The sequence below is a fragment of the Falco naumanni genome, chromosome 8 (genome assembly GCF_017639655.2).
Source record: "Falco naumanni isolate bFalNau1 chromosome 8, bFalNau1.pat, whole genome shotgun sequence".
NCBI classification, from domain to species: Eukaryota; Metazoa; Chordata; class Aves; order Falconiformes; family Falconidae; genus Falco; species Falco naumanni.
This window is the reverse complement of record NC_054061.1, coordinates 49,911,700-49,924,189: the sequence shown is the minus strand read 5'-3', so window position 1 is coordinate 49,924,189 and position 12,490 is coordinate 49,911,700. Positions and strand designations below refer to the sequence as shown.

General features: G+C 41.8%; 1 protein-coding gene across 1 annotated transcript; it reads right to left on the bottom strand.

Annotated features, from left to right (window-relative positions):
• Positions 1-413: 413 nt before the first annotated feature.
• On the bottom strand, positions 414-11,609 carry CD28 (CD28 molecule). The gene is made up of 4 exons (XM_040605050.1): positions 11,398-11,609; positions 5,257-5,610; positions 4,879-4,997; positions 414-1,947 (listed from the first exon to the last, which is right to left on the bottom strand). Exons 1-4 carry the CDS (start codon positions 11,450-11,452, stop codon positions 1,807-1,809), a joined length of 669 nt encoding a protein of 222 aa, XP_040460984.1. The 5' UTR covers positions 11,453-11,609; the 3' UTR covers positions 414-1,806.
• Positions 11,610-12,490: the final 881 nt, after the last annotated feature.

The following is a 12,490-nucleotide window of genomic DNA, read 5'->3' as shown; positions in this document are numbered from 1 at the left end:
AAAGCTCCCAGGGGCTGCTGGGTCCCGTCCCACATGTACAGTACTGCCTCATGGCAGTGGGTGCTCAGGCCTCACTCGCCATTGCCACTGTGGCTCTGCACCCTGCCCTGGTGGAGCTGTGCCTGGCTGCAGGGACAGCAGGCATCTCACCACTGCTCAGAGGTGGCACAGCACCCTCCAGGAACATGACTTAGAATTAATGGTTTCCTGCCCAGTCAGCAAACTCAAATAAAAACTTCCAATTTGGAAGTGCCGCAGTTTTTTTCTTGGGTTAAGAAGTCAAAACAGATTGTTGTCACGCTTCCATATCTCTACTTTTGTCACCTGCCCTCAAAGAGAGAAAGGATTTTCTTATTCCAGTTTGGAGGAAAGTAAATGTTATACAATCCTAATTTTATTTCAAGGTGGGAATATGGATTTATTTCTCATTTAATTGTTTATTCAGTAGTCCCTATAAAATAAACCTCATCTCCTCAGTATGAAAAGGGATTTTATGCCAAGACAACACCAGTTACAGTTTAGGATGTCTTGCTAATGTAAACATGCTTAACTGAAAGAAAGAAGCAGGTTTTGCTAAAGCCTTTGTCCTACTCCAGCATGGAGCATTCCTGAAGAACATCTTTAGATAGAAAGGTAACATCCAGTCAACACAAAGTTCCTCAAAGTGCCCAGAGTAATCCCTGCAGGTGGCTGAGCACTTGCAAGTCCAATTTACAACGGTGGGAATGAAGGACCCCCTCACACCCCAAAAATAGGGGCTTATAGGAAAAAAATTCAGGTGATCTTTAGTTGCTCATAACCGGACCCAGATTCTTGAAAGAGCTCTGGTACAACCTAGGTGCCAGAAGATGTGTATGAATTTTCAGGAGGACTCAGCAGAATGTCTTTTGGATAGAAACAAAAATGGAAGTAAAGCTCTCCTCAAAACCTGACCTCTGTGTCTTCTAATGCTTCCCATACAACTTTGCGTTCTGTCGCTGTAGGAGGCAAACAAACCAGAAATGGGGTTCTTCATGAAGATAACAGATCTTTCTTCCTTTTCTGCTTGTCTTGATTTTGTCTTCAGACTGATTACCTTCTCACTCTGTGGAGCTGCTTGGTCATGACTTCAAATGGCCTTATGAACATTTACAAAGTGTCCAGCCTAAGGCCTCACATGTTGAAGGTTTAGCAATTTTCTATCAGCTCGATTTGTCCTGGTGGCCCACTTGTGCCATAGCCTAATAGCTTGGGTGCCTTCTGGCTGACTTTCCCCTCTTTCTTTCAAGCATGTGTTTTGAATTCCAAATGGTGCCCTGGTCTTGTAGGGAAAAAAAGATTTTTTTTTTTTTTTTTTTTTTTACATTTTGCCTTATTTAACAGCAACAAGAGTTGCTGAGGATTAGATATACAGGGAAGGAAATTAAGGGTTAAATCTAAGGCAGCAGTTATTGGGAAAGGCCAGAAGTTCTGGTCTTCCCAACAGCTGAGCAAAACCACAAGTGTTAGGAGGAGACCAGCTCTGAGGTCTGATGCCTTCTTTCTGTCTTACCCACTGACAACCCTCAACACAATTTGTATCTCATTTTCAGCTGTCATGGAGAACAAACTTTTTTTACTTTTCCCCTGCTTTTTTATGTTTGTTTGTGTGTTTGCTTTTTTCTTTTAGTATCTTACATCGAAGTTTAGCCAATACTTGCTACGGTGTAGGTATCCATGGTCAATAACAACAAACGTGATGAGAAAATGAGAGGCTGTCCTTCCACATCCAAGAGCAAGTGACTGCCTAGAAGCACATAAGGCTACTGGTGGGTCAGCTGGTGGGTGTCACGGCTGCCAGGACCGATATGCAGTGTAGTCTCGTGTTGGTGCGTAGGGTGGGTAACCCTTGTTCTTCTGGTATGGTGGATGCCGGGGAGTCATGTTCATGTAGTCACTCTGATGGTACATATTCTTTTTGGATTTTTGCTGTGGGAAAAAAGGTGAAGAGAAGTTTGGAAACATTTCTGCAATTAGTCTGTCCTGCCTGGGGTGAACATTCAAAAAGGGAGAAGAAGAAAGGGAACAGGGATTCTTTGAGTAGAGGGGGTTTGCCTGTTAATAAGACCTGAGACAAGTTAATAATGGATTTGATTAATTTTTCCTTCTTTGAATTAACAAATTGTCTCACCCAATGCTCATATTAACGGCTGACAGTTCTGGCCCTAGGTCCTCATTCAGGGAAGCAGGCATATTTATAAGGCAGCCTCAGGTTTAAATACCTTTACAGAAGAATTAGGAAACATGTTCTCATAAAATAATCTATGGAATTTGCCCAACCTGAATGTAAGTCTCCAGCTTATCTGCTGAGAGATTTACGGTGTTAGTTCTCCAGGTAAAGGAATGCTTCAAACCAAGGATACAAACTGATGCCTCTCACCATCAATTCTCAGCTGTGGAATGACTCAGCAGAAGCAATACAGTCTGAGCAGTGAAGACTGTCCTCATTTATTAGGAGGAAAAAATAAATTAGCTTAACTCAAATGCAAAAAGAGCAGGAAAAATGATCCCAGGCTGTGTATATCATGATTTGCCTACCGTTTACAGCAGTAACACACAATGTATATGTTGTTCTGAGCCTTCCTTCAAGGGGCAAAAGAATCAGAGATTATATTAATCTTTTATTTGTCTCACTGTCTGGGCCTCAAAAAAATCATTTTCACTGTTGAATTCCTGCCTTATAATGCCCCTGTGAGACAGGGGAAGCATCATCGCTTTCAGAAATAAGAGCAACAGAAGACAGGTGAAGTAATTTGCCTGTAATCACAGAGGAAGTTTGTGGCTACAGCATTTGAACCTCTCCTACAGGCTGCACACAAGGTTGGTGGTTTTGCATAGCTTTAGACTTTATTGATCAGGGTCTAGATAAAGTGCTTCCATGCTTTTTTCCTTGATGCTGATGTTACTTCTTTTCAATCTCCTTTTCACTGAAATTTCATTCCTACGTACATAAATATTTGCATGTGATGCAATATACTTGTGATGCTGTGGAATTGGAGGTTTGCATTAGCAAATCTGATGGCTGAATTGTGCTGTACACGCAGAATGGGGCAGTTACTATGAAACTTTTAAGCTTTTTTATATTAATGTTTTATATACATTCAACACCTTGCATATATAAGTTACATACTGTTTAAGTTATTCAACGCAGTCGATGCACATAAATCATTGGAAACAAAAGCTTTACCTGTATATGTTCATCTCCGTAATACAGGATTTTCAATTCACCTAAGAGGTAATTTTGCATGGGAGAAAGACATTTTGCTAGCATGAGTGCGTGCTGGACTATTACAGGATCAAAGACCGGCACTTTCAGAAAGGAAAGCGGTTTTCCTCCAGGGAAGGCAGAACTGTATGAGGACAGAAAAATTTTCAGCTGCTTTCAGGAACTCAGGTGAAATAGGCTTGCCATGGCTGTCAAGTATCAGATTTTAGGACCTTATTTTACAGTTCACAGTGTCTTCTAGGTAGCTGTATTTACATTCAGCAACACTCTAAATACACCCACACTCAGAGTGCATATTGTCAGGAGAATACCACCAGCAGTGATAACAGCAGGTAATAACTGATGCTGTAAATGGCACACATCGCAGTGCAGCCTTGTCACTCTTGCTGGGGGCAGACATGTTAGCAAAGTGCGTAGCCATTGGGTACCAAACAAATATAGCAGAGAGAAAATGGTTCAGATTGTAAATGACCGATTTGAAGCTACAGTATCTCACCAGACACAGCCACAGTAGCTCAGCACTGAAATACCAGCAGCTGTTCTGCTGTAATCCTCTCAGCTCTCCTAGGCATCAGCCTCTCCAACAAGGCACAAAGAAGGACCACTTAACCTGCCTTTTCCTATGGCAATGCCCTGTTCGATTGTTTTCCATTAGAAAGAGACTTCTATTGAGCAAGTGTATTTTTAGGAAACATTTAACAGATCTCAAGCTTCAGCTAGCAGTGACAGTGGCTTTCTGTATACCTGCAACATTTAACATTGTCAGGGACTTTGGGGCCTTTTTGCAGGCTACCTTGTAATGTGATGAAAATCGCCATTTAACAACAAAGATACAAGGAAAAAGGCAGAGTATAAGGAGCAGAGTTCTCTACCGTTATTGTTCGAGTCCTTCCCAGATGGAGTAAGTAGTGTAAATCAGCTCTAGGAGATCACAATCCTAAGACTTGTCTAGGAACACATTCCTCTGCTACCTCTGCATCACGCCTCACTCTCTCTTCACTCCAGCAGGCAGAACTGAACACGGCCTGGGCCAGCCAACTCTCCAGAGAGATTAGAAAGCAAAATAGTAAGCTGTAAGACTGTCTCGGCTTTCTTAGGGTGAATGTACAGAGGCAGAGGAGGGACTACTGAGATCTGGTGCTCCTCTTCCCTTGCAGTCAAGCTGCCAGAACTAGCGGGTACTCGAGGGAATTGCTGGCTATGGTGCAGATGGTCTTGGGCCAACTGAGGGCTCCCTAAAGATTATTTTACTGTAGGAAAGCTCCTTCTGTCAGTTTAGTGTTAAAGGGTTTTGCCAGGAATGTTTGTAGTGCTAGATTTCCATGACAGGGACAATTGGCAGAACTAGAGGCAGCGTCCCAGTATTGCTGGTGTGCAGGGCACTGCCAACACTACGGCATTACTAATTGTTTAAGGACTCTACTGCAGAGGCCTGACTGTCCACCTGGAGAGCATCTGGTGTTTCAGCTCTTTTGGGGCATAGCATGGGTGTGCACATATAGCTAGGGTGGAGAAGCACTGTGATCCTGCGGCGAGGGGTATCAGTGAGTTTGTGGTAAACATGGCAAGTGTAGCCTAAGAAATGAACCAGGGGCAAAGAGTATATAGAGCAAAGGAAAACAGTAGTTTCTTACCCAGTGGTTAATAAAAACTGTGGTTATTAGCGTACTGTAGAAAGTAAGAACTCCAGCCACTGCCACCATAATCCACAATGACATTTCAGACTGAGGCTCTTGTGTTTGGATGGGTGTTTCTTTAAGGAAAAGAACAAAGACAACTTTTAAGTATATGAAAGCAAAAACCTCAATCTCTGCTTATATACTCTTGTTCCAATGCACCATTTGTATTAATCATAATTTTAAAATGTGTTCTTCAGGACATCAGGAGCAGGAATGTAGTTTTACCAAGCAACCCAATTTTTATTTTTTTTTTAAGGAAACAAACTGCCTCAAGGCATCATGTAGGGAGTGTGTATAGGGAGGATACTGGCCTACAGAGATTTCCCAGCTTACCTTTCACGTGAATGACGGTTCCATTGCTCTTCTCATTGTAGACATATGGGGGTGGATACATGGCCTCTATTTTGCAGAAGTAGATGTCAGTCTGGTTGGCATTCATATTCCAGAGATTGAAGATTACTTTGTCTTTATCATGAATCCCCTCGCAGTTGAATTCTTTATTTGAATTACTGCTAATTTTGGTTGTGTTCCATGAAATAAAGCAAACTTCAACTGCGCTGTTTGTTCCTTTGTGCAGTGAAGCTCGAAATTCCTTCCCTGTTCCATTGTATGTGTAGTTGCAGACTAGAGTTGCAGTTTTGTTAGCTACAGTGAGGAAAGGATGCTGAGCCACTAAAATCTTGTTTTCTGGAAGGCAGAGGAGGGGAGAAAGTGAGAAAAACACTTGCTTATAAAATACAGTATGAGACTTCAGAACCACACATCCTCCCTTGCAACTCTTCTCCATATCTCCTCTCTACTGCTGATACTCCCTACTGGGGAGTATGTAACCACCAAGCTGCAGAAGCAGTTTCTCACAGGAGCTCTTGTTGCAGCAATCCCCCTCTATGTAAATAATTACATAGTCACTAGGGGAGACTGTGAGGTCAGGAGTGTTTTTCTTCAGTCAGAACACTAGTACAGAAAGTGGCCCATGTGATTGGGATTTAAGGTCAGGGCTCAGAAAGCTACTCTGTGTGTTTGTGCGTGCGTGGATACGTAAGACCACCTTAGTCTATCCTTTCCTTAGCAAGCAGTTTCCCAGGGGACATTATGGAGTGAAAACACCGTGAATTAAATGCTTAGTTTAGCAGTCAGATAAGAGAGTATCATATATACACTTGCTTTTTAATCCAAGAGCAGACTTGAATAGTTTGCAAGTGGATTTGTCGAACAAATTCAAGGGTCTGGACCTTAGATGATGAGCACTAAAACCACTAAACTAAACTGTTATCATGTTAATGTAAAATAAGTAATTTCTCTAGCTAGCAGCTGTAGTAGATTCCTAATCTCTCAATGGGCTCAGGAGCTGACTAATTTGACGCTGCATTGGCACTTAGCACTCAAGTGGCCTGCAAAAAACATGTCACATGAATGTATAACTCAATTTGAATTGACCAGACTGATACATAAACAGGAAATGTTTTCTGACATGTAGACCTCTGTGCTACCATCTGCCAAACAATGAAACACTGCAAGGACTATGCAGAAAGACTTCCAAGAAAGTCTTCCAAGAAAAATCATCCTGTACAAATAAGGCCCTATTTTTCAAATGATGACCAGTAAGAGGAGGAAAGTTTTGGCTTTTAAGCTAGGAACTTGCTAGAACTAAGGACAGCCCTTTTCTGTGTGTATATGACTGTGTAAGTCTTCATGCAAACTCAACTCATATGAGGTCTTAGTAGCCTTTTTTAAATCCCTGAGAAATGCTGTGGTTGTGGGAATGAGAATTGTACCTCTTGTCCTCAAAATCTGCTGCAGAACCTGTATTCTTTCTACTTAGTCCATGTAATGAGACTTAAAAAAGGCTAGTAAGGGAAACGGAGTGGGAAGGCAGCCAGATCCAGAATGCCCAGAAAACAAGTATTTCACCATGTTTAACAATATTTAGGACCAAATGGCTAAATTTAGTGTGTTCACACCTGCATAAGAAGATGGAGTTCCCCAGTCTATTGAGTAGGATACTTCTCTGGCATGAAGGTAATCCAGGGAGTAAACACAAAGAGATGCATGAGATGGTCAAGACTAGTGGTAGGGTGTGGGCAGTAAAAGCAAGCCATGGCTAGCAGGTCCCCAGTTACCAGCCCAACCCATGAAACTGCTGAAGTTGTTAATTTTCTCACTGAAAGTCTTGTTTACCGGTTCTTTCCTCTCATGACAGCAGGAAGACACGAGCAGGGAATGCTCTACTGCCTCATGTTTAGCAGGGAAAGATTGCAGTCCATATTCCTTGTGTCTCTCTGTTCAACATAGTATGAGGAGTGGAGCAGAGCTCATCACAGCTCTGAAATCCCATGTTTGCAGGGAACCCAAACACTGTGAAACTTTGTTTTGATGAAGGATGGACATTTCCAGGCTTTTGAGCAGAAAGAGACACGGATCTTTGAGTCGTGGAACTGAGTGCCAGATCAATAACAGACAAGGCAGGTTTCTACTTGAGGTTCTGCCTGTGGTGAATTTTCATCGAAATGAAGACATTTCAGCAAAACATTTCAGTTTCATCGAATCAGCATTTTCCGACAAAAGCTCTCGCATAGGCTTATAAGGCATTCTAGTAAGGGGTGAGGTTTGGATTCCACCCCTTTAGACAAGGTATTTGATTGTATTTTTGCTGGCCAGAAAGTTGATCTTTGACGTAAGTGACAATGTGCAAGTCTGTGGTAGAATTGTTCTACCTCTTAGATTTATGGTGCGGTCTGCTCTCTTGGTATGTAGGCTGAGTGTTGATAACCTAGCCCATACTGTTGATGTTGGGATGTAGGGTAGCTGAAGAGTGGGAAAAAGTTATCCTGGATCATTAAACGAAGGCCACTTCGTTTTAAGCTAAGCACCCAAAACCAGTTTTCACAAAGTGGCTCTACTTGTTCAAATCTAAATTGAGGTAGATCTTTTTATTTTTCATCTATAGGAACCAATTAGCACCATGTGAATTTGTTGGGCTGCAATGCCAGTAGAGGCAAGGCAGGCTTAATCCACAAGGTATGTTAGACAGGCTCTGTTGTCATCCTTTTCCTCCTCCCAGTTTAGGGTTTTTTTTTTTTCGTTGAAGAAAGTCAGTCATGCCAAAACGTATATTCGTTGCATGGGGAAAACAGAGTAAGGCCAAACATCCTTTACTTCATTTGTGATCTGAATAGGATTTAATTAGATTCTTAGTAGGATCTGGACCATTCTGAGCAGACATGGGCTGAGGCTGCTTTTGCCTTCACAGAGACAGTTCTTCTCGTAAGTGTCGCTTTGTGTTTGTTAAAATGGTGAAACTCTGAAACATTTAGTATGTGTTTCCATTAGTGTATGCTTTCCCCTAAATAGGGTTATGATTGCCATTCCCAGAGCTGTGTTCAGTCATGCTGCATAGTAATAAATATCTATATCTTGGCTTTAGCCAGCCAAGAAAATGGCAGTTATGAAAAATAATTGTCTACAGTTTCAAAAAGCTGTGAAGTCTAAAAATGTAAAATCATTTCAGTTAATGTACACAGACTGCAAGCTTTCTCAGGTTCTTAGGATTTCTGTGCACTGGTGTGTAAGATCTCTGAGTTTCTTAAGCATTTTTATACCTTATTTGTCATGCTAGACATTTGTTATAATCACATGTAAGTTTTTTTGCATCATGAATTAAAAAATGCCATCCGTATATAATATCCATAAAATACTGACTCTCTAATCATGGACCACGATGCAAGCAAAACTTCATTGAGTTTTTTTTTCCTTTCTTTCTTATTTGCCAAGAAAGTGAAATAGAGTTGACAAAGTATGGAAAATAACTATTTTGAGGTATTTTTTTCCAGAGCTTTCCATGAATCATCATCAACTTTGGAAAAAAATATTCTGCTAAAAATATTTTGTACTCTTCTTTTTCTCTTTTCCATGCCAGTTGACTTCAAGAAGCTATTTGCCAGAGCAAGGAATCTGGGATAAGTTGGTATTTCTATAAGCACAGTGAAGAAAAGGCTCACTTAAGTCCCTTGGGGGACAGGGGAAAACCTGAAAGAGTTTATTTAATCCAAACACAGAAAGACACACAGCTATGTTATAAACAAAGCTATTCCATTTTTGCTGCAGTTGATCTGTTGTTCAATTACCTTTGTTCTTCTTTCCCAGATACAAGGGTCTTTCTCTTTTACTTCGTTTTTAGATCACCCAGGGGTGTGTGACATGCAGCTGGAGGGCTCTGCCCCTTCTAGCTGTTAAAGACTTGCTTTCTGCTGATCTTTCCTACTTTGATGCCGGTACTGCAGGAAGCATAGTACTGCCTAAAGCCCAGGTGACACTTTTGCTTTAATCAAACCCAGTGTGAGCATGGGGGTTTTTCTTGTCAGTTGGTGATTTTTTTATTTATTTTTTTTTTATAACAAGAATTTGTGGATTTCATCCTAATCTTGGTTAACCTTGCTTCATACATCTTCTGTATTCTGATAACCTTAGTGGGTTAGAGGCTGATTTTAACACTACAAGCCAGAAGGTTATATGGGTAGTAAAAAGTTGAGGTTGTTTGTGGTACACTGCAGTGGGAACCCACTTATACACTTACTTGACAAAATACATGGGACAGGCAACCTAATCTAGCTGCCGCTCTGGCAGACCATAGCATGGTAATGATTTAGCCAAAAAAAAAAGGGGTGCAAGGACAAGCTTTGTAAACGTTACTGTTTCTGCAAAAAGGAAATGAACAAATTGACCTTTTAAGTCCCTTTCCATGATTCAAACTCAACCTGCAGCACTTACTGGTACAGTCTAGCAACAGCAGAACGGGACAAATTCTATTGTCTCCCCCAAAACACAAATACCTGAGGCCTATAATACACTCTGTGGCTTGAGGAAATCTTGCAGGGTTTTGACCTGCCTTAATGTTTTCTGTTTACTCAGGATCAATCCTCTCAATTAAAATGAAGAGAAGAGGTGGAGAAAAAATGTGAGAAAAAGACGAGGGCCCCAGGAAGCAAGTGACCTCATGTGCTTCTCTTTAAGCAGTTGAACAGTCTCCGTGAAGCTATTGGAGATTCAACTTCTTCATGCAAAGTGTATAAAAGTCTATAGAGTCGTGGCATAACCCCTATGTCTGATAACCATACACTGTACTTTGTTTTGCTGCAGTTCAGAAGAGTCACTTAAAAGCTGTTCACACCTCATGGAAATGTTTTTAAAACTGTTAACCCACTGCTGATACTTATCCCCTCCTGGAATCAGTGTCTTCTCTGACAACCCAAGGGCCCACTGTGGAAATAATTATGATATTGCAAACACAGAATTATAAACATGGGAAAAGGACAAGGAAGAGAAAAACCCTGTGATCTCTTAAAGAAATGTAGATTGTGGTGTCAGGCAAATTACAATGCCTTCACTGAGGAAAAGAATTATCGAAAAATAAGGCAGAAATAAGGAAAAAGTAGATTCAGTTGTATCTCCCATATTGGAAAAAACAACTCTCTAAATATATCCTATATGTGAAAAGTTTTGTACTGGAAAACAGGTTTTTGTTCCTCTCTGTAACTTCCCTATAAAATACAAAACACTGCTATTTGGGGAAGACCCAATAACAACAGTTCACAGGCCAGCAGTTTGAAAAATTATCTGTCTCAAGATTATCAAGATTATCAAGACTAGCCATCATCCCTTGCTTAGCTTTGCATTTTGATGTACCCTTGGAAAGACGTATTAACTCTGAACATACGAACACTGCATCAGCAAGACAACACCAAGGCAAAAACCTCAGCCACAACAACTGAAGGTTTAGAAAAATTCACTAAGATTCAGGATCTCAAAATCACAAATAAACATTTTTTGTTGTTGACGATCTTTTCAGAAAGAAGCTAGATATCTAGTAAATATCAACAAACTACTAAACAATGCAAAAATCAGAAACTCGGCAATTCCCATCCTCCCATCACTGAGCTCAGTAAGCAACTCTGCTTTTGGTCCTTCTATTTGCTAGAGGATGTGGGTGGGCTCAGCTCTGGAGCCCATCATGCTGAGCCAGGCCTGGTGGGACCTGGAGCTTCACCCAGGAGACTTGGGGGTGGTGGAGAGGCTGCCCCCAGGGAGGGACTGGCTGGCACCAGGTCTGCTGAGCCCCTCTGCCCCCCAGGAGAAGGCACTTGAGAACAAAATTTGTAAAGCCTGGGTGGAAGGAGAAATAAACCCCTCTGTCTATGCATGCAGTTTTTCAATGAATCTAAAACCAAGTCAAATTAAAAGAAAGCTCTTGGGTCTTATTTTGGAAGAGATAATCGTGGCAGGAAAAAAATCAGCCTTTTAGTTATATCGGGTTGATCCATGCGTAGCCTTAGCAGCATGCTCTGTCTCTCCTCTTTCATCCAAACACAAGAGTAATTTGTGCAAAAATAATTCAGAGCTATATTAGACCTTCTCTCCCCGATGATCAAAGTAAGAAAAAATAGTGGAAAAGATTGAAATGTGAGGGGGTTTTGTTACCTGTTACATCAGCAGTGGGGATGAAGCAGAGCACCACGAGGATCCCCAGCAGCATGGTGCTAATGGTGGGCCCAACGCCCTGTCCCCACCCCCTCCAGGCACTGCCACGTCTCCCAGGGCCCCGCGCCACCAGCCTTTCTTCCCTGTGGGGCCAGGCTGCACCTTTGGTTGCTCACATAACTTCTCTCCTCCTCCCTCCGCAGCACATGATACACAGCCAAGTGAAACCGCTGTAATGGCAACGCTCGAACAGGAAGTTAAATTGTTTGATGACTTCAACCTTAGGAAGTTGCCTCTGCAAAGCTCAGCAATGCTTGAAAGGAGTGGAAGCCCACCTTTCAAAACAGGGACTCTCATCCCGGTATTGCAAGAAGTGTGCTTGTGTCTGGGGCTCCGCAAGGTTGCTCCTGTCAAGCAGAAATGGACTTCCCTGGATGTGCAGCACTGTTTCTTTACCAAGAGTACCTACAGACATACGCTGTTCCCATCATCACGATAGAAGCAAATAGCAGTTTCCATGTTCCTGGTGGCTAAACCTGGCCCCTCAGACAGTTGTGTGGTCAGGAAGCTCCATCTCTCCTCACCTATAGGAGCAGAAACCTTCCTCTCTTGGCATGCTGGCTTGCTTCTGCCTGCCTTCCCAGCCCCTGGGAATGCTGACGTGTTTTGCCAGTAGATGATCTAAGTTTGTTCATTTTCATTTTTCTGCATCTGCTTGCCACCTAAATGCAGACCAAATGGTGCAAGAGATAGTAATTTGGTATACCTCCCCTTTTTTGAAAATAAAAATTAAAAAAAAATATCCCAAATTATGAATGAGTGCAACTGTAATGCAATTGATGTCTAGACAGAGGCAGTATGCAGCAAGCGTACTTCTCAGTCGGTGCTTTCACTACAGGTCTTCTTATTTAAAGTTCTCTTCAATTCACCTGGTAAATGCTCACTCTTCTTAGCCCTGCAAGCTCACTTCTCCCCTTGAAACCGCAGGATTGTAAGAGCCAGTTAATGGTATTTATAACTGTGAGGAACTCTGGTTTTTAACTATTTACTTTTGTCCACCAAAGTAGAAATAATTAACTGTATCAATGCCTGT